The sequence below is a fragment of the Engraulis encrasicolus genome, chromosome 24, assembly GCF_034702125.1.
Source record: "Engraulis encrasicolus isolate BLACKSEA-1 chromosome 24, IST_EnEncr_1.0, whole genome shotgun sequence".
In the NCBI taxonomy this organism is placed as follows: domain Eukaryota; kingdom Metazoa; phylum Chordata; class Actinopteri; order Clupeiformes; family Engraulidae; genus Engraulis; species Engraulis encrasicolus.
The window spans coordinates 44,326,621-44,349,576 of NC_085880.1; the positions used below are offsets into that span (position 1 = coordinate 44,326,621).

Consider the following 22,956-nt stretch of genomic DNA (forward strand, 5'->3'; position numbering starts at 1 on the left):
TGAAAGCACTGCCATAAAAATCATCCAGCCTAAAAATAAGCCGCCACTGCCACTGCATTCTCACTCGGCACCATGCATCATCATCCTCCTCATCCTCCTCCTCCTCCTCCTCTGCCTCCTCTGCCTCCTCCTCCTCTGACTCCTCTTCCTCCTCTCCCTCCTCTCTCCATACTCTGAGTGCCGCCGCTGCTGACTAATCCGCTCAGCCCTGCCGAGTGGCGACATCAAAATTACCCACGAGGCAGAGGGAGGGAGAAGACAGACAGGTTGACGCTTATCCCTGAGTGTGATTTGCGGCTGGGCTCGGCTGCATGGGTTCTCCCGGCCTGGCCTCCCTCCCTGCAGTGCAGAGTGGGTACTTCTCATTATGCATGTATGACATGCAGGGAAGCCTGGGGGGAGCAGGGGACAAAGGGGTCAGTGGTCCCGGGCCCAGGGAGAGAGAAGGGGCCCCCAGAATTGGGTGCCCATTACAATGTGTGTATTTCTTTAAAGATTATGACTTTATTTGACTGGACAGTTTGAGAGGTGGACAGGAAGCGAATGGGGAGAGAGACGGGGAGGGGTCGGCAAATGACCCGGGCCGGGAATCAAACCCGGGTTGGCCGCATGACAGACGAGTCGAGTGCCTTACCTGATTGGCCACGGCAGGGCCTGCAATGTGTGTATTGAGTGGTGGGGCCTTTCAGATGGTTTTGTCCCAGGCCCATGCAGTCAAAGCTGTCCCAAAGCTAGGCCCTGATGGCATGTACTGTGTGGCCTCTTACTGGAGATGCACAGGATCCAAGATCTGGTTCCGGATCCGGCAGGATAATAGGGTTTTTCACAGGATCCCGATCCAGCCGGATCTTAAGCAGTGGATCCGGTATCCGGCAGTTACCTAAAATTCAGGATCTGGTTCATCTCTAGCCTAGGTCTTTCACAATCCCAATTGCTGCATGGAGTGAAAGAACTTTGGAAGTGGCCAGTGCAGGCAGTGTGCCAATGAGTCTAAAAAATACTTTGAGCCAACATAATAAAAAGGGCCCACGTGTGCGAGTAGACTATGTCTTTCAACCCTTTCGTAGGATCCGGTATCCGGTTCCGGATCCGGCAGGATCTTAAGCAGTGGATCCGGTATCCGGCAGGATCTTAAGCAGTGGATCCGGTATCCGGCAGGATCTTAAGCAGTGGATCCGGTATCCGGCAGGATCCTAAAAATCAGGATCCGGTGCATCTCTACCTCTTACCGTACTGTCTGTCGGTGGCAGCTGTGGCTCTGTCCAGATGGGCTGCCTGCTCCAGATGAGCTGCCAATGCACTGCTGTACAGCAGTGTTTCTCAACCTTTTTTTAGGCGAGGCACCCTTTCAATTTATGAAAAATGTCAAGGCACCCCAAACCAACAAGCCGTAGCATGGCATCGCAGTCGATATCACACAAGCTTAGAAATGTAACACATTTGGAGACGTCACACGACCTACGTTCGAAGTTGCAGCTGACTGGGGCGACCTATATTTACTTTATTGTGCGTAAATGACAGATGAAAGATTCCACTGACTAGCATTAACTTATCAATTTAGACAAATATGTATTATATTACATAATTTATTTATCTGTCACGCTTCCACGGCACCCTTGAGGGAGGCCCGCAGCACCCCAGGGTGCCCCGACACCCCTGTTGGGAAAACACTGCTGTACAAAGAGAAAGGCAAAGTGCAGTATTTTGTCAGAATTAAGTTGAGACTGGGTGTGCATTCCAATATGCGAACTTGCGTCCTCCACTTGAGCTTGTGGCCTCACGTTTTGCTGATGCCCCGCCTCCGTGGAGAAAACAATGAAGTTTCCCCACTGTCAGCATAGCCAAAACCATTTTTGGGTGACTATTCTTCATTTACCATCCTGTTTGAAAATGAGAAAATTAAGAATTGAGCTTTTGCGAGATATTGAAATATAATTCTGTTGTTAGTGATGTCATCACAACATATTTCTTCCTGGTATGAGGCCACAAGCACAAGTGGAGGACGCAAGGTCGCATATTGGAACGAACCCTGGAACTGGTCTTCATACCACTTCCTTGATCTTGTGACAAAGCCCTATGGTTCCAATTTCACCCATTTCAGAGATACCGCCATGTAACTATAGTATCCAACCTAATGCCAAGGCTTTGAAGGCATTTTTCTCAGTTTCAATGTTGACATAGTTACTGCACTTTGCCTTTGTAGGGCAGTTACAGGCAGACCAAAGTCCTAACTCTGACCCCCGAGAGATGCTACCGTACACTCTAAGAAATACTGTGTCACTCACAAATGACAAATTGTGATTGCTCAGGGACAACACGTTTTTTTTGTCGTTTGTCATATTTGTGTTGGGAAGGGGTGAAAATAGGATGATAACAAAAGCCAAAAATTAAAGTGGTGTGTTTTGGGTGGAAAGGTGCGCGCGTGCGTGCGTGCGTGCGTGCATGCGTATGTGTCTGTGCCTGTCTTTGTCTCTGTGTTATTCTTACATTGCACTTTTGTCTTTCCTTGTTTTGCTCAGTTTGAAATGCTGACAGGATCACTCCCTTTCCAAGGCAAAGATCGTAAGGAGACCATGGCTTTAATTCTCAAGTAAGATCTGTTGTTGTATTGTTTCATATTTGTGTGGTTGGTGTGTGTGTGTGTGTGTGTGTGTGTGTGTATGTGTGCGCGTGCACGCGTTTGTGTGTGTGCGTGCGTGGGCGCGAGTTTGTGTGTGCGTGCATGTCTGTTTGTCTGTGTGTCTGTGGTCTTCGGTGTCTCAAAAACATGTTGCACAGTCATCAAAGATATTGTTTTGTTTTGTGTTTGATTTCATTTTCTCTTGTTTGTTTTATCAGGGCAAAACTGGGAATGCCACAGTTTCTAAGTCCCGAAGTGCAAAGCCTGTTACGAGCCCTTTTCAAGAGAAACCCAACCAACAGATTAGGTGAAGTATACAAATGCCAAATTGTTTTCTCACTGCATTGATATTTGGTTTGATGTCAGCAGAGCTGGCCAGCGTAGAAGTAGAAGTTAAAAATGTCATAGTTTCCTTGCAACACTTCACCGAGTAACTGGTCTACAGTGATGCACCTGATTCTGTGCTGGTTGATTCATATTTGTTAGTTTTTTTAGGGTTTTTTTTCAGTAACAACAACATATAGCAACTTCATTAGGTGCAATGGAATAACTGCTATGTAATATCATGTGCTAGTGTTGTATTTACACCATAAATTTACCTTAGCCAGTCTATGCCCTCCTAGTGACGCTGTGGGTATGAAATTTGAAAGTCGATGATAATCAGGCAAAACTTACCTCTTACTCTTACCAACTTTCTTTTTACTTTGGCCACCTCTGGATGTCAGTTTAACCAGGGTCTTCTGAAGGGTCTTCAGAATGCTTACAGCAGTTGAGGTGCACCTGTATTCTAGGGTCTTGACAATGCTTTCACCCATTGGCGTAAATACTGTACAGGGGACAGCAGACGCTCAATTCAGAAGTGAGCCAACCGTGGGGGGTGGGGCAAACCGGAAGAAAATCGGCATATCCCATTCATCTCTATGGGAGACTTGAAACAATGTGTCTCCTTGCCAATTCTTGCCAAGTCTACTTTTATTTCATGCAAACGGTAGTTTTCCCAATCCAAATATGTTTTTTGGGGCTAACCTTTTATTTTAGAGAGCTCACATTTTTAAATGACTAATGAGCATTGTCAGTTTGGTTGATTGACAGTTAGAATTCTATTAGATTTTTTTTGATTGACAGTCAAATGCAACCATTGTCTCATCAACACTTGTTCTCAGCGTTGCTAAGCTACGAATCCAGAAATTTAGGGCCAGTAAGAATCCAGTCACCTCAATCGCAGATGCTTCAAAACTGTTGAATGGAATGCAGTAGAAGCTGGCTGTCCATATCAGAGATTCTTTAAAGATGGCCTCTCAACGTCATTTAATTAATATTGCCGTGTTCCCTATTGTTATTGAATGTGTTACGCGTTGGTCCTGTTTTAAAAAACGTTCTGGTTGCTTTGTTTCAAGACGTTTTTGCAAGCTGGCAAGGTGGCTTGTGGAGAAACGAGAGAGTGTTCCGTGTTTCTCGTGGAAATGCGTCTCTGATTGGCTCACTCCTCCTGCTCTCGAAGAAACGCGTCTCTGATTGGCTCAGTCCTCCAGTACTTGGAGAGAATGTAATGGGAAACAGAGTCGCCACTTCCCCGGGTGGTACTGCACTATAGGGGCGCCAACGGAGGCGTGCAGGCTCCATTCAGGGCTGTGCTCTTTCGACAGCGACCCCTAGGCGAGCAGCAGGCACGGAGCAACCAGAGTGAGCTGGCTTTATGTATGAGGCTTTGTGCTGTGTGTGTACCTGAGAGTAGCAACCAGCTGATAGCTAAGCTAAGCTATGTTTCGGGCCACCAGACGTTGCTTGCTTTGAAAACAAGCAGAAAAAAATTACTCGACATGTTTTTAGATAAATGGGTCGATATAAACCTTTGTGGGCAACGCCTTCTTTCGACGTGACGAAACACAGTAAGGCTTTCGTGATTCGCTCGTTTCTCTGCATTATTTATGTAAATTGGGAAACACCGGGAAACACAGCCAGGAGAGTTGACGCACCGCTATGAGAGCCTTGCAAGTGAGTTTAACTTGGGGTGACCGTCCGATCTTCGAAAGGAGTGAGTAAAACTGAGTTTTATCGGAAGTTGGCCTTTAAGTATATAGAGATAAGTTATGCCAACATAATAGGTTTCTATGGGCACCTAACATGACCAGGTTCCGGTCTGCCTAAAGGGGCGTGTCATAATACTCCTACAATGAATAGAACAGTCCTTAGGTCTGCCTAAAGGGGGATTCCCCCCCCACCCTTGCAATAATAGAACCCGGAAACAATGGGCCAACAGAACCTCTCTCTCTCTATTCTCTCTGTCCATATGCTTTACATGTCAGTGCTTCCAGCAGTTGAGATGCACCAGTATTCTTTTCCACCATTCAGCTGGATCTGTAAAGTGAATACATAGAGTTGTACAAGTGTCCAGACAGATTCAAACATGTGTGATAGATACGTATCTGCCATGTGAGGCACCTGCTCATTTATAATTGATAAAACAGATCAGGATGTTCCGCACTGCATTTGCTGATAAAAGCATAACGTAGAAATGCACTGCTTTTCATATAGAAATTGTTCAATAATTGATCAAAAGAGGATGCATGGGCAAAGGTACCAGTGTACAGAGGTATTGTGCGGTTCAAAGCTATATGCAAAACCAGTGGCCTGCAGCAACACAAATTATACTGTACCTGTCAGTCATCCTCATACATTTACACATGAAAAACCCAAACAAACATGACCAATGTGTTCGCCTCCTCCATACAAAACATATATTAATGCAAGACCAGCCAGGGAGCTGTGTGTTGTTGTGTGTTGTAGAGCAGGGTTCTCAAAGTGTGGTCCGGGGACCACTGGTGGTCTGCGTGATGCCTCAAGTGGTCCGCAAGGGATTCTCAACACATGTAAAGTTAGCATTTCCAAGAGATGTTTGTGTAGGCTATATTTGACATGTTATTGTAAGTGTAAGCATATCTAAATTAGTTATCTGACTATAACAACAGGCCTGTAATGTGTATAAAAACAATAAGCAATTTAGATGTGAATTTGCAATGCCTAAAACTTGTTCCAAGTGTGAGCCTAAAAAAGCCACTAAAAATGGGAGAAAAAGTGGTCCTTGGTCTGAAAAAGTTTGAGAACCAGTGTTGTTGTTGTGGAGAGATGCTGGATGCATGCATGCTGACTTCCTCTTCCTCCCCTGGTGTGGTGTGGTGTGTCCTCAGGTGCCGGCCCAGATGGTGTGGAGGAGATCAAACGACATCCGTTCTTTGCCAACATCGACTGGAATGTGAGTCGCATGAGGGGATAGAGCATGTATCGATCCATACAGTACACCAGAGAGGTGCAGGGCTGCTGACAGCTTTGCCTGGGACCGGGACAAATACACATATGAAAGGACCCCAAACCCAGAATTATTATTTATTTATTTTTTAAAATATATATGTTTAGGGGCTTTTATGCCTTTATTTGACAGGACAGTCGAAGATGGTGACAGGGAATACAGCATACTACCGATCCATACAGTACACCAACCGTGTTGCCAGATTGGGCGGTTGCCTGTCCAATTGGGCTACTTGGGAAGGCCTTCTGCGGGTAAAAACGGGAAAAATTGACCATTTGGCGTTTTTTTCTGCAGTTTTGTGCCGATAGAAACCAATGCAATTTGTTGAAATTGGGTGGAATTTATCGCATTTTGGCGTTTTTTGAGAACCTTTTGGGCGGGATTTGATCAGACACATCTGGCAACACTGTACACTAGAGAGGCGCAGGGCCGCTGACAGCTTTGTCTGGGCCCGGGACGAAAACATACTGTATATACAAGGGCCCCAAACCCAATACATACAATGTAATGAGGATGTCATTCTGGGCCCCCTCTCTCCCTCGGCCTGGCACAAGTAACCTCTTTGTCCCCCACCCTTAGACAGACACACACACACACACACACACACACACACACACACACACACACACACACACACATACAGACATGTGCACACACACAGACACACAATGCAGACATGTGCACACACACACACACACACACACACACACACACACACACACACACACACACACACACACACACACACACACAGACACAGACACAGACACAGACACAGACACACACACACACACACACACACACACACACACACACACACACACACACACACACACACACTGTCATGCAGCGAGCACTCGTGGGTTATAGATGTCAAGTCTATTTTCACTGATTGGTTGAAGGAACACTTTATCGCAGTAAAATGAGGCTCTGTTGATCATTGTTTCTGAAAGCCAATTTTCTATTCTGCTTTTATCACAGTGCATCTTGCTGTGTATCTTATAGTCTTCTGTTGCCATATCAACTGACAGTGCTTTTAAATCTATTTATAGAAGATGTGGAGTGCATTTTTGTGACGCATTTGAAAGCCACTTATGTTTTTGGTGGAAAAAAGTTCCAAGTTCTATTTTTATTATTATTATTATTATTATTATTATTATTATTATTATTATTATTTCTTTCATGTTCTAACCTTGACACCTTAATGTCCCCTCAGGATTAATAAATTATACTCTACTCTACTCTACTCTACTCTACTCTACTCTACTCTACTCTACTCTTCTCTACCTCGCTGATCTTTCTTACTTTTTTTTTCCTTCTCTGCAACAGAAACTATTCAGACGGGAGATCAAGCCTCCTTTCAAACCGGCGGTGGGGAGACCTGAGGACACCTTCCACTTTGATCCTGAATTCACCTCTCGCACACCAACAGGTACGCACGCTAGGCTCAATGTGGCACCCACACCACACACCAACCGGTATGTTTGGAAGAAATGTAAACTACCATGGCCTAACAGTAGGGCACTAGGTTACTGTGCCTGCGACCCGGGTTCAAATCCGCCCCGGGTCATGTGCCGATCCTTCCCCGTCTCTCTCCCCACTGGCTTCCTGTCCCATTCTTCGCTATACTGTCCAAATACTGTAAAGTTGAAAAAAAATATATATATATATCTTGTCAAAAAAGGGAGCTCAAGGCACTCTTCTTGTGCAAAAATATTAAAAAGCCTTTATTAAAACATGGCTATTACGTTTAAAAACATGGGAGCAGAGACCCACACGTATCGGCACAAGCCTTGTGCCGATATGCACATTTTTGCACAAGAAGAGTGCCTTGGACTCCCTTTTTTGAGAAGATATAACAGCACCTTCAAGATTTCTTTCTCAACAATTCCCTGAGCACTTCGGATTTTCTCTTCACTTGAAAACTTAAAAAAATATTTTTAAAAAATACAAATAAAAAAAGGTCCCAGATTCCTTCCAATACAAGTCACTTCCCTGAGTAACTGCTCTACAATTACTAGTGATGTACATGATTCTGTGCTGGTTGAATCAAATTTTACTAGTTTTTCAGTTTTTTTCAGTAAAAACACCCACACCGCATACCAACAGGTATGCTAAGCTCAATTTGTCACCCACACCACACACCAACAGGTACGCTAGGCTCAATTGACAATTTGTCACAGACGCCGCCTCACGACAGAGACAGTCTGGAAGGAATCCGCCGGCGTTTTAGTCTGAAGATTGATATCGCAGCGCCAATCAATCAAAGCAGTCTTCGCTGCGCTTGGCCTCGACTAAAAGAGATGCAGGTTCCTGGAAATCTCCGAAATCTCTCCGTGAAGATGAATCAGCGAGATACCAGCGAAGCAGGACTGGACTGGGGGAGAAAAAGGGCCCGGGCACTTTTGGCTTAAAGGGGCCCCTCATAATGAGCAATGCTGAACTGACTCAAATATTAAATAATTCATTTATTTATTACACTTCTGCCCGCTATGCCAGATGGCCAGTCCAGCCCTGCAGTTAAGACTAAACTGAGAGTTTTCTGGGTCTGCATTTAATGAACCGCCTCGTCTACCATCTCTCTTGCTGATAGCCGCTGCTGGCCTCTGCCTCGCGATATTTAACGGCACATCATAATAACGCCACAAGGTCAACCTGAGACAGAATAATTTGTGGATAAACCTTGTTTAAGGATGGACATAAGCGTGTTACATAAAACAGAGCTTTTAGTGGGGTTTTTTTTGTAGTGAATCCTGTCATAGTTATAATTTAATCCAAGTGCGGCCTAGAGAGAGTGGTACTACACGGGGCCTGCTTTGGCATCTGCTGTGCTCATGCATGTGTGATTGGAGGTGTGCCATGCTGACACTAAGGACAGGTTTATGGCAAAGTAATTATTACCTCCGCAAAGGAGGATAATGTTTTGGTTCGCTTTGGTTTGTCTGTTTGTTTGTATGTCTGTCTGTTTGTCTGTCTGTCCGTCTGTTTTGTTTGTCTGTCTGTCTATCTGTTTGTTTATTTGTCTGTCAGCAGGATAACTCAAAAGATGAAACTTTATGGAGTTGTCGGAAATGACCAAAGGAACAATTGTTGAAATTTTGGTGGTGATCTGGATCACTATCTGGACCAAGGAATGTTTAAAAGATTCTTCACCATTGCCAGATAGGGCGGATTGTGATATTTCACTTTCTAATTCCACAAAAAGAAGGCAGAGAGACTTAGGGTGCTACATAGCGTGTAACATAGTCAACTGTTCTAACAAACAGCTTCCTTGGCAGAGGTCTGCACTCTCTGAGTGCATTTCTAGTTTAATATTGACTCTAGCGTCAGTTTGGTGCTACCTGCTTGATTTATGGCATACCACATCTTCAATTATGAGGTGGAACCTTTTGATAGGACTACATACAGGCTGACAAGAGCAATGCAGAGCAGTATCCATTTTAAGCACAGTCAGAAAAGACTGTATATGATATACGGTACAGTATAGTATATTATAAGGGCCTTAATATAACCCAGGCCAAATCACTTAAGTGCATCAGGTAAGGCAAACTGGTAAGGGTTGTCGTCAGATAGAAGGAAGTCAGCTAAGATGGAAGAAGTCATATAAGATGGAAATTATTTGCCAGGTGGCAGAAGATCAAACTTTTAGTCTTTGGCATCTAATTTTATTTATTTTTCACATCTGTGCTGCTTCAGTGAACCCTCCCTCTTGCTTACATTAGCCTTCTACCATTGAAGCACCAGAAGGTGAACCAGCAGTGCAGAGGAAATGTAGCTGTCTCAACATGTTCTTAGATCTTAGTCTTTTGTCGCTACATTTTCCTGTGTTCTACCGTCTCTATAATCTGTGTGTGTGTGTGCGTGCGTGTGCGTGTGCATGCATGCATGCGTGCGTTGCGTGCGTGCGCGCTTGTGTGCGTGCGTGCGTGTGTTTACCTGCGCGTCTGTCTGTCCCTTTATCTGTCCCTCTATCTGTCTTAAAGTTGTCTGTCTATTCTTTACCCGTCTGTCCTTTTTCTCTCTATCCCTTATTCCATCTTTCTCTTTCGCTCTGTCTCTTTCTCTGTCTGCCTCTTTCTTTCTGTACCCTATTCTCTGTCTGTCTGGCTGCCTAGCTATCTGTTCTTTATCCGTCTGTCTGTTTCTCTCTGTCCCTCTCTCCCTTCCAGACTCCCCCGGCGTGCCGCCGAGTGCCAACGCCCATCAGCTGTTCCGCGGCTTCAGCTTCGTGGCCACCAACCTCAGTCAGGAGCAATCGATAGCCGAGACGCGGCAGACCGTGGTCAACCCCATCGTCCAGGTGAGACAGGCTAGCCAGCTAATGATCCTGACCTTTTTCCGGCAGCACACTCACACCCTCACAGGCCATGCCTGGCCACCGGGAAGCCGACAGGGGGGGACGAAGGGGTCAGTTGCCCTGGGCACAGGGAGACAGGGGGCCCAAAATTGAGTTTGGATGGGGGGGCCTTTCAGATGAATTTTGTCCTGGGCCCGGCAAAAGCTGTCAGCGGCCCTGGGCCCAGGGAGACAGGGGGCCCAAAATTGGGTTTTCATTGCATTGTATGTATGAATTGGATGGGGGGGCCCTTTCAGATGACTTTTGTCCTGGGCCCGGCAAAAGCTGTCAGAGGCCCTGCCTGGCCACATCATATTGCTTCAGTATATCATGTTATGTCACTATGACTCTGAAGAAATAACACAAAGCACGCCACAGACTGTGCTGCTGTGATTAGGTGTTTTACCAGCTGGTATTTAACATATCTGGTGACTAGAGTAGATAGAGTAAATTAGAAAAATATTATTCTTGTGATTTCAAAACTTCAATACTGGGGTGAGTTTCTCAAAAGAGAAGTTGTCAGCCTGTTAGCAACTTCGGTAGTTGCCAATGGGAAAATGCATTGAAAACAACAAAGTAGCTAATGTAGTAAGCGACTTTGGTTTTTTAGAAATTCACCCCTGTTCTCCAAACAGTAGCCTATTAAAGGAGATTACATATGTTACCAGTTCTTAAACTATCAGGTGCCCAGAGATAGACAAGGAAAGAAAATATTGGTCTTGTGATGTAGTTCTGCAAATGCAAAATGCATTTTATATAACAATTTTAAAATTGCAATTTATGTAATAGTAGCCTTTATTTGCACTCATGCTGATTCCAAAAAAGCTTGCATATATACATATGTAAGGATTTATAGCGCTTCGTTTGCATGAGAAAGAATAAAGCAGGATCAGAAAACTACTACTATTTTGAAGATCATAGAAACAGCCTGATGATTTTTTTCATGGTTTGTGGGCCTTTTCATCATAAAGTGTGATGTGTATATTGGTTACGTCGTGGAGCTGAGAGACGAGGATTTTCTCTGCTGTGCTTTTGGAGTGTCAGAACGCAGCAGGTCATCACATCTATGATGTCCTCTAGACTAGAGGCTCCTGAAAAAGAGAGAGAGAGAGAGAGAGAGAGACAGGGAGAGAGAGAGAGAGAGAGAGAGAGAGAGAGAGAGAGAGAGAGAGAGAGAGAGAGAGAGAGAGAGAAAGCGGGGGGGCGGGGACACAGACAGGCAGAATGAGAGAGACAGGGAAACAGAGAGAGCGAGAGAGAGAGAGAGAGAGAGAGAGAGAGAGAAAGAAAGAAAGGAGGGGGGGCGGGGACACGGACAGGCAGAACGAGAGACAGAGTGAGTGCAACGAGAGAGACAGGGAGACAGTGGGAGAGCGAAAGGGAGAGAAATAGAGAGCGACAGATAAATAGGAAGAGAGAGAGAGAGAGAGAGAGAGAGAGAGAGAGAGAGAGAGAGAGAAATAGAGAGAGACAGAGATACAGATAAATAGGAAGAGACAGAGAGAAATAAAGAGAGAGAGAGAGAGAGAGAGAGAGAGAGAGAGAGAGAGAGAGAGAGAGAGAGAGAGAGAGATGGGCTGGTGCTGATGCTCCGGTTACGTAACATGCTCTGGTTCTGCCACATGGTTCATACCTGAGTGAGCATGTCATCAAAGGGACTGCAGCCCAGCAAGAGAGGGGGATCACGGCTCATCTCCTGCCTGCAGCCAGCACCATCGATTGGTGTTAAGAGCTCGTCCTCTACATGATTGACACGGGGGCGGGTGGGACACACACACACGCACAGACGCAGCATGTGCTCGCACACACACACTCACACGCACAAGCACACATGCACAAACACACACACACACACACACAAACACACACACACACACAAACGCACACGCACACATGCACACGCAAACACACACACACACACACACAAACACACACACACAGGCGCAATGCACTCACGCACATGCATGTGCACGCACACATACACACACACACACACATACACACACACACACACACACACACACACACACACACACACACACACACACACACACACACACACACATACACACACACACACACACATACACACACACGCACACACACACACACACACACACACATGCACACACATACACACACAAACACAAGCACGCACACACATACAGACACAAACACACGCAGCGAGGTAGAGAGAGACATACACACAGTGAACATACGTACGTACGTAGAGACTCACACACACACACACACACACACACACACACACACACACACACACACACACACACACACACACACATGCACGCACACAATCAATTGGATCTGCCATGGCGTAGGCGTAGGGATATGTTTGTGGATATTTCCATTGTATTGAGCACAGGCCATCAGTCGAGGACTCAATCGGTGTCACTGGTAAATATGTGTATTTTTGGAATGGTGCGCACGGCTGACACAGCAGTCAACATTGATCTGCGTTACGCTTGAACTAATGAATGTTTATGAACAGCATCCCCTGCGTAATAATCCTGTTATCAGTGTTGCCAGATTGGGCAGCTCTCCGCCCAATTGGGCTACTTGGGATGGCCGTCTGCGGTAAAAATGGCCATTTGGCGTTTTTTTCCTCAGTTTTGGGCCCATAGAAATCAATGCAATTTGTTGAAGTTGGTCGGAATTTAACACATTTTGGTGGGTTTTGGGCGGGATTTGATCAGACACTTCTGGCAACACTGCCTGTTACCCCCTCTGGTCAGTGTTGCTGTCGTGCCAATGGTAGCCTAGTATTGCCTGATTATCATCGACTTTCAAATCTCGTACCGAGGTGATCGTCTGACCAAGGAGATAACGTATAACATTTCCCAAACGACCTGGTTAACCCGCCTCCCTCTGTTTGCTGTGCCGACGTTTAAACCAAACATTTTCTTAGTCCCAATAATAGAATGTCGCTGCCTCAACAACGACGCAAACGTTATTTCTAAGATTCCTTTACAAAACATGTCATATTTAAAGTGAAGCTGCATAACATTAAAATTGTATCGAGAGCTGGATAAAATGTCCTCAAGGACCGTAAACAGCCCTCGAGACATACTGTAGGTTCCCCACCCCTGCTCTAAGTCAGTGTTTCTCAACAGGGGTGCCGCGGGCCCCCCTCAGGGGTGCCGCGGAAACCTGGCTGATAATTAAATTATGTAATATAATACATGTTTGTCTAAATTGATAAGTTAATGCTAGTCAGTGGAATCTTCCATCTGCCATTTACGCACAATAAAGTGAATACAGGTCGCCCCAGTCAGTTGCAACTTTGAACGTCTCCAAATGTGTTACTTTTCTAAGCTTTTGTGGTATCGGATGCGATGCCATGTTACGGCTTGTTGGTTTGGGGTGCCTTGAAATTTTTCATGAATTGAAAGGGTGCCTCGCCTAAAAAAAGGTTGAGAAACACTGCTCTAAGTGTTGAACTAACACTGCATTTTTTACTCCTACTGTAGGTGGTTCTAGAAGGGGGGCCAGGGTGGGCCGTAGCCTGTAGAATTGCTCCTGGCCCCTGTTGCGTCACAGTACTGCCTTCCTGCATCGTGATACAGTATTGTTGCATATAACGATTTCTCGATTTGATACAATATCGTTACAGCCCTAAGGCTGCCACAACAGACATTCTACAGAGCATAGAGAGGCTGTTGTATAAGTCTATAGTCTGGTTTACTAGACGTGTTGACCACCCCCGCCCTGCCCTGCCCTGCTTGACCCCTACTACTCCCACTGCCTCAGCAAATGAAGGCTGTTGTCCGGGATGGCTCAAGCCCAGGGCCATCTCAATAATTCTCTGACCTCCTGGCCTTCGGTGGGCGCTGTCGAGGCATTCTGTCCATAACAAACAGACTGAAAAAACTATTTTATCTATGGCCTTGTTGAACTCTCTTGCATGCACTGACTGTCCACCTCACCTCTTCAGATGTGCTTCTCAGAAGACAATGAATGATGATTCTGATTTGTGTGTGTGTGTGTGTGTGTGTGTGTGTGTGTGTGTGTGTGTGTGTGTGTGTGTGTGTGTGTGTGTGTGTGTGTGTGTGTGTGTGTGTGTGTGTGTGTGTGTGTGTGTGTGTGTGTGTGTTATAAAGGTTATGTGGATGATATTAAGGGTACTGTACATAACAGCCAAGGCTCACTGTCTCCCTCCTCACATGCAATCTTGTTCACTTGTTTGTGTCTACAGCAACTCCATGGGAATAACGTTCGCTTCACCGACGGCTACGAGCTGAAGGAAGACGTGGGCATCGGGGCTTACTCCGTCTGCAAACGCTGCGTACATAGAATCACTAGTGTGGAGTATGCTGTGAAAGTGAGTTTAAAATAAAATGATGAATTTGTGTAAAGAAAAATATCCTGATGAAAAAAAAAAAACCCAGAAATTACATATACTGAATGTATACCTATGAATGATTAAAATGTTATATTAACTAAAATGTTATATGAACATAATACAATGCTATATGAACATTTAAAAAAAACTATTATTACTAAAACTCTCAACATCTAAATCTCAATTAACATATGAAAACGCTATGTTAACTGTAGCTGACAGCAGTGGCCTTGTTGCCACCCACTCAACTTGTGCCTGTGATAACTGTGCTATCAGTTATACTCTAATCTTCTGCTCTGACAGGAACATTTTGTTTTTGTTTGCCCGTGGTTGTGCATCTTATTTTGTTCCTGAACTTTCCGTTTTGTTTTGTTGTAGATTATTGACAAGGCCAAGAAGGATCCGTCAGAGGAGATTGAGATTCTCCTGAGATATGGACAGCATCCCAACATTATTACTCTGAAAGATGTAAGCAATGTCTCCAGGAGTTTTTTTTAGAAATGGGTGTTTCCATCTGACCAAATGAAAGAGAAATGTCTGGATATTTAAATCCTCGTTGTTGTGATTTAAGCTGACAAGCTTTCGGTCTACTGGCCTTCTTCTGGGCTCCTCAGACATTTTTCTTTCATTCATCACAGTTTTTGTTTATGTTTGGCACCTTTAAATCGAGAGTGTGGTGTGGCCTGTTTCAATACTGTTTCCATCTGACCAAAATATTTTTGATGAAGGTTTAAAACCAATATGCTTTGGAGCGATTGGAATTAGATTTTTTTAGGGGGGTTTGAGGGGAGTAAATACTTTACTCATGTAATTACCCCGCTCGGAGTGGGATCGAAGTGGATCAAATACTGTACATTGGATAAAAGCATCAGTAAAGTACAATGGACTCTATCGTAATGTAATGTAATTTAAATACTGTACTCGTGTACTAACGCTACTTCGGGAGGTGGTATGGGGGGTGAATTCAATACTGTACTCAAGTAGTAATGCTACTTTGGGGGGTGGGATGGGGGGTAAATTCAATACTGTACTCATCTACTAATGCTCCTTTGGGGGTGGGGGTGGGGGGTAAATATTATCCTCATGTACAACTGTAACGCTGCTTTGGCTGGTGTGGGGGTGTTCTCCTTATTCCCCGGTGCAGGTGTATGACGATGGGAAGTTTGTGTACCTGGTGATGGAGCTGATGCGGGGGGGGGAGCTGCTGGACAGGATCCTCCGCCACAAGTGCTTCTCGGAGCGGGAGGCCTCGGCCGTGCTCTGCACCCTCACCAAGACCGTGGAGTACCTCCACTCCCAAGGGGTGAGTACCATACCTGTAAACTTTGAGCTCCAAAATCCGGGAAAATTCCCATATTTTAAGCCAAAATCCGGGAAATGTTCTAAAGGCCAAATTCTGACAGTCAACGGGATGACAGAGACGGTGCGTTTTACTCGGCTTTTCACAACAGCGCGCGTGCAAAGACAGTCCTGTCTAAAATCCCTCAGCACACGTTTTACAGCGTGGAGAAACAACACAATGAAAAAAAACAATGAAATGAGCGCAATGAGTTTCTTCTTGTTGATTTATCGCACAAGTTGTCTGTTCGTGTGCTGGAACAGGTGATTAGGTTAATCGCATGATTCACTGTTCTGAGGCTGTTTTATGCGTTGCATGAACTGACGGTTTCTGAGGAAAAGAGTGGGCGCACAAGCGCTACGGAGGTCGAGGGTGACAGCTCGTATTTTCAAGAAACTTCAATTCTTGATGGCATCTGGCATACAATCTTCTGGCAGGTAGCTTGATAAGCAAGATCCTCTGTATCTCTCTTCAAGAGGGGGTGTGGCTCGTCGGACAGGGCCGTGGGTATAATTACGGGACCGACAGTGTTTTTTGATAATGTGAAAAATTCGGGATATTTCCAGGAAAAATATCAAATCGGGAAGAAATCGGGAAATGAGTCAAAATTAGGGAGTTTCCCAGGAAATTAGGGATGGTTGACAGGTATAGTGAGTACCTCCCTCACTAAGACCGTGGAGTACCTCCACTCCCAAGGGGTGAGCTGAGCTCAGCTGTGCTCCGCAACATTGCACTGCCTTCTGGGCAACATTGCACTGCCTTCTGGGCAACATTGCACTGCCTTCTGGGCAACATTGCACTGCCTTCTGGGCAACATTGCACTGCCTTCTAGGCAACATTGCACTGCCTTCTAGGCAACATTGCACTGCCTTCTGGGCAACATTGCACTGCCTTCTGGGCAACATTGCACTGCCTTCTGGGCAACATTGCACTGCCTTCCGTTGGAGCATTACTACTAATACTGTTTTCAGGCCGACCAGAACATTGACACTTTTCATCCAAATGAAGAACACAGGAGGAAGAAGAGAACTCGCACACCAAGGGTTGCCGATGCAGGAAAGGTGTTTTAATCCATCAAGTTAAACAAAAATAAAATAAAGTGCTACCAAGTGGGGGTGCAAACGTTTCGGTCCTCAGACCTTCATCAGTGCAAACCATATATACAGGAAATGTGTGTATTTATAGTAGGCCTATGCGTCTAATAGGCGGTGCGCCTGTCAATCACCCTACGCACTGCAGGGTTGGTTGGAGTGCGCGCTCAAGGAAGTAAATAAATACTAACAGGAGGCCAAATACACAAGAGAAAACATATTCTGAAATAAAAGAAAGGAAAATATATACATAAAATAAGAAAACTAAAGGAAACCCATGGATGGATATATACACAGCAGAATGAACATTCTCAGATAAATACATATGCTTTATAAAAAGCAGGACAAGTCGAAATCATCATTAAGTCCATGTGGATGTAAAGTTTTCAAGTAATAGATCCAACGGGCTTCACACTGCAGGAGCGTCTGGCCTGAGACGCTCCTCCTGCGTGTGGAAGAGACTCTGTCGATTCCTATAAATTTGAGTTCAGCGGCCGTGTGGTTTGCTTCAGTGAAGTGCCGCGCTACTGGTGACTTGGGGTCTTGCCGGTTGATGGCACTGCGGTGTTCATTAAGGCGCACCCGTAATTGTCTACGAGTGCAGCCAGTGTACTGAAGACCACAAGGACAGTATAACAAATATACAACATTAGTAGAGCTACATGTTATGAATTTTCTTATAGTGTATTGTTTACCCGTGGAATTACTAGTGAATGTGTTAGTCTTAGTGATGGAAGTACATGACATACAATTTCGACATGGGAAAAAACCTGTGAGGTTATCGAGGCGTTCACGAGGACGTGATGATATATCGAATGTGTCCGAGTGGACCAGCCGGTCTTTTAAATTTGGGGATCTGGAGTGAGCGAATAGTGGTGGGTTTGGGAAAAGTTCAGCGCATGTGGGGTCCGCCTTCAGAACATGCCAATGCTGTTTTATCACCTGCTTAATTTGTGGACTCAGTGGAGTATAGGTAGTACTGCAAATAAGTGGTGGACTATTACGCTGGGCCTTGGCTATGCTGTCGGGTCGAGGGCATACTGTGTTGCGCGCTCGTTCCAATGCCGTATCCAGAATCGCAGTGGCATAGCCGCGTGCGCGGAAGTCATTGTACATTGCTTGAGACTCTACTTCAAAGTCAGCGTCTCTATGGCAGATGCGTCTGATGCGTAAAAACTGACTGTAGGGAAGTCCCTTCTTGCTAGGTGTAGGATGGAAGCTTGAAGCATGTAAATAGCTATTCCTGTCAGTAGGTTTCTTGTATAATGTGGTGTACAACGTGTGTGCGTCACGCACTACCCAGGTATCCAGAAAGTGGATTCGTGTGTGATCAAATTCAAGACTGAAATTGATAGAGTCTACAAGGCCATTAAGGTAGTCATGGAACTCCCGTAGCTGCGTCTCAGTGCCCCTCCAAATCACAACCAAATCATCAATATAGCGTTTAAAGAGTAGTATGTTATCAGAAAAGGGGTTATTGGTGTATATGTGATGCTGTTCCAGGAAACCCATGAAGAGGTTTGCGTAGTCCGGGGCGAAAGTGGCCCCCATGGCAGTGCCACGGATCTGTAAGTAATAGTCATTATTGAACAAAAAATAGTTTTTTGTCAACACTAGCCTGGCCATTTCAACCAAAAAAGCAGTAGGGGGGTGGCATTCAGTTCGAGTATTCAGAAAGAACTCCAGCGCAAAAAGGCCAATGTCATGCGGAATGTTAGTGTATAGGCTGGTGACGTCCATGGTGACCAGTAAGATGTTGTCATCAGCCAGATTCACTTTGCTAATCGTATCGATGAAGTCAGTTGTGTCTCTCAAATATGACGGTAAATTGGTGACTAGGGCTCTGATATGCGCATCTATGAATTTGGAAAGGGGCTCAGTAAGAGAACCATTGCTTGATACAATAGGACGCCCTGCAGGCACCTTGTGGTATTGCTTGTGTACCTTGGGCAGTGTATAAATCACTGGAATAACGGGGTTGTCAGTAATCAAATAATCCCTCTCGGAAGAGGTTAAACACTGTTCATCGAAGGAAGCCCTTATAAAAGTGTCAATCTCCCTTTTGAAAGATGCTGTAGGATTACCAGTCAATTTTTGGTATGACTCAGTGTCGGCCAGTTGTCGTGTCACTTCATGTTCATAATCGGTACGGTTCAAACAAACCAATCCTCCACCTTTATCGGAACTTTTAAAGATAATGTTGCTGTTACGGCTCAAAGAAGCCAGTGACTGCAGATGTGCTTGTGTACAGTTAGACCATCTGTGATTAGACGTGCCAAAAATGGAATCAATGTCTTTCTCAACAAGTTTGCAAAAAGTGTCTATGGCAGCATTATTCACAGGTGCGGTAAAGGTGCTCTTAGGTTTGAAGGTGGTCTTACGCGCTCCGTCCAAGTTGTCAGTGGTAAGGGGTAAGCCAGTCCTGTCTTTGTGGAAGAAGTACTTCAATTTGATGGTGCGGAAAAACTTAAACAACTCAACTTTGGTCTGGAATGGACTGGCCCGTGGAGTAGGGACGAAGGATAGTCCTTTGTTGAGTAGTTCCATCTCCTGCTGATTGAAAGTCACATCTGACAGATTCAGTAAAAGACTGTCTTTTTCCGTGGCCTGCTGCTCCAACGCGTCGGCTGATTGTTGTGTGTCGCTGCCCCTCTGCCTTGTGGCTTTGCGCGCCCTCCTGCCCCTCCGGGTCTTTGGGGTGCGTCGGCTTGGGGATGTGGTGGTCGCGTGTCTCTGTTGGTGCGAGGATGGTCTAAAAAATCCCCCTCACTGTCGGTTAGAAATTCGCTCGCGCTGGATTCTGAGGTGTGAACGTCCCCAAAGCGCACGCGTCTCCGGGGGCGTTCAGCATTCTCTTTGAGCCATGGATAGATGTTGTTGGTCTTGTAATCCATAGTGTCGCGTCTGAAAGTGGACAGTTTCTGCTTCATGATTTCTGCTTCATATCTGTCCATTGCGCTTTTCATTTCCTCCTTCAGTTTGGTGAAGTCTTCAGGTGGCGTTACCGATTCCAGTTGTGATGAAATCTCGCCAATCTCAGTTTCCAACGAGGAGAGACGTTTCTTCGTATGCTCGATAACCAGGACAGTGAGGTCTAGGGATGCCTTGTTCAAGATCTGGCACCACTGTTCACAGAACTCGGGATCATGGCGGCCCAATGTCGGCACCTTTTGGATGCGTAGGCCGCGTGGTATCCGCTTGGAACGCACATATTCGCTCAGAGTAGATCCATGGAGAGTGTAGCGGGATCTTTTCTGGGAAAGTCGTTTGAATCGGCGTTGTAGATCCACTGTCATGTCGGCTGATGCGAGGCTTATTTGCAGTACTACCTATACTCCACTGAGTCCACAAATTAAGCAGGTGATAAAACAGCATTGGCATGTTCTGAAGGCGGACCCCACATGCGCTGAACTTTTCCCAAACCCACCACTATTCGCTCACTCCAGATCCCCAAATTTAAAAGACCGGCTGGTCCACTCGGACACATTCGATATATCATCACGTCCTCGTGAACGCCTCGATAACCTCACAGGTTTTTTCCCATGTCGAAATTGTATGTCATGTACTTCCATCACTAAGACTAACACATTCACTAGTAATTCCACGGGTAAACAATACACTATAAGAAAATTCATAACATGTAGCTCTACTAATGTTGTATATTTGTTATACTGTCCTTGTGGTCTTCAGTACACTGGCTGCACTCGTAGACAATTACGGGTGCGCCTTAATGAACACCGCAGTGCCATCAACCGGCAAGACCCCAAGTCACCAGTAGCGCGGCACTTCACTGAAGCAAACCACACGGCCGCTGATCTCAAATTTATAGGAATCGACAAAGTCTCTTCCACACGCAGGAGGAGCGTCTCAGGCCAGACGCTCCTGCAGTGTGAAGCCCGTTGGATCTATTACTTGAAAACTTTACATCCACATGGACTTAATGATGATTTCGACTTGTCCTGCTTTTTATAAAGCATATGTATTTATCTGAGAATGTTCATTCTGCTGTGTATATATCCATCCATGGGTTTCCTTTAGTTTTCTTATTTTATGTATATATTTTCCTTTCTTTTATTTCAGAATATGTTTTCTCTTGTGTATTTGGCCTCCTGTTAGTATTTATTTACTTCCTTGAGCGCGCACTCCAACCAACCCTGCAGTGCGTAGGGTGATTGACAGGCGCACCGCCTATTAGACGCATAGGCCTACTATAAATACACACATTTCCTGTATATATGGTTTGCACTGATGAAGGTCTGAGGACCGAAACGTTTGCACCCCCACTTGGTAGCACTTTATTTTATTTTTGTTTAACTTGATGGATTAAAACACCTTTCCTGCATCGGCAACCCTTGGTGTGCGAGTTCTCTTCTTCCTCCTGTGTTCTACAATACCTAGAACCCACGCACCCACAAGGAGTAATTGGCGTGACACCCTTCCTTACCTAACTGAACTTCCAAATTTAGAGCCATTAGACTCCATAGAGTGAATTCAGGTGTGTCTTTCACCCTGTCAGCAGCACAAGTTGATGAACTAACCATTTTGGAAACATTGTACGGGTTAAACGTACTTACTGTTGCTTTAAATACTACTGAAAGCTTGACTTGATACTTGGACGTCTCTCACACAAAACACACTCAAGGTGTCAACAATCTTACCCAGAGAGGCGAAAAAGTTTTACATTCACGTCAGCAAAAGACAGTGTGTTGCCTTAGCTGACACTCAGAGTGAGTGGGTTGCAGTTATCTGCGTCAACTCAAATATAGCTCTTTTGTTCTGTTGCTAAGGATACTCTACTTCTACTCGGCAGCATTTAGGTCATCGAGCAGTTCTTCATTGACAATGAAAACAATGTTTGAAATTTATATACACATTAAACTTAGATAGAATGCAGCAGTGATACAATAGCTGAAACAACGTTCACAGCACATAGAACGCAATAAAAGGTTTAAAGGAACAGTCCACCCTTTGATTTTCACATATTTGCAAGCGTTTCCAAGTGTTATTCATGAATGTGCATACAATTTTTAAAAAATCTTCCCATTGTTTTCAGTACGTACTTAGATATATTGGTATCAGAATTATCAGCGTAGCTTAGCATAATCACTGGAAGAATCTGAGAATCACCTGAGAATCTAATGAAGACTGTTGATGTCGTAATGTAATCCAGCCATGAAATAATATAAGACAACAAAAAGGATTTTAAGTGTGCAGACTTCTCACTCTGAACACTAATGTTACCTCAGGTTGTCCATCGAGACCTGAAGCCGAGCAACATCCTGTATGTGGACGAGACGGGCGACCCGGAGTCCATCCGCATCTGTGACTTCGGCTTCGCCAAGCAGCTGAGGGCGGAGAACGGCCTGCTCATGACGCCATGCTACACCGCCAACTTCGTCGCTCCTGAGGTAACACATTACGCCATGTGCCCTTGGGTTGTTATCTGTTAATCGGGATAAGATATTTTTTTTATTTTATTGAGTATTACTCTTTTTACTGTTGTATGTATTATCATTTTTATTGTTGTATCCATTGGTTTAGTCTGTGTACCTGTTAAGTGTAACTGTTTCATTTACACCTGCTCTGTGTCGCATGCCCCTTGGCGTATTGCTTGCTTATGTCAGAGTACAGAGAACTGGTACTCAAAAGTTCTCGAAAGTGGTGGATGAAGAAACTGCCTTGTGTACACATAAAAATGCTGAAAAGGCTGGTGTAGCATCAATTCATTTCTCAAGCAAGTTATTTTTATTCCCCGCAGGTCCTGAAAAAGCAAGGCTATGATGCGGCGTGCGACATCTGGAGTCTGGGGATACTGCTGTACACCATGCTGGCAGGGTGAGAAGTTACACTGTGTATCTATTTCAAGAGGCCTTATCTCTGACTGCAATGCCTGGGCACATGAT

The 22,956-nt window shown here is 45.0% G+C and overlaps 1 protein-coding gene across 1 annotated transcript in view; it reads left to right on the forward strand.

Moving 5' to 3' along the window:
* Positions 1–22,956, forward strand: part of rps6ka2 (ribosomal protein S6 kinase, polypeptide 2) — a 67,562-nt gene that overhangs the window by 38,210 nt on the left and 6,396 nt on the right. The window contains exons 9-18 of the mRNA XM_063191986.1: positions 2,520–2,590; positions 2,839–2,927; positions 5,809–5,873; positions 7,257–7,359; positions 10,097–10,227; positions 14,477–14,602; positions 15,002–15,091; positions 15,768–15,926; positions 22,300–22,461; positions 22,812–22,888. Of these exons, the coding sequence (XP_063048056.1) occupies positions 2,520–2,590; positions 2,839–2,927; positions 5,809–5,873; positions 7,257–7,359; positions 10,097–10,227; positions 14,477–14,602; positions 15,002–15,091; positions 15,768–15,926; positions 22,300–22,461; positions 22,812–22,888 (1,073 nt within the window). The remainder of the gene's footprint in view (positions 1–2,519; positions 2,591–2,838; positions 2,928–5,808; positions 5,874–7,256; positions 7,360–10,096; positions 10,228–14,476; positions 14,603–15,001; positions 15,092–15,767; positions 15,927–22,299; positions 22,462–22,811; positions 22,889–22,956) is intronic.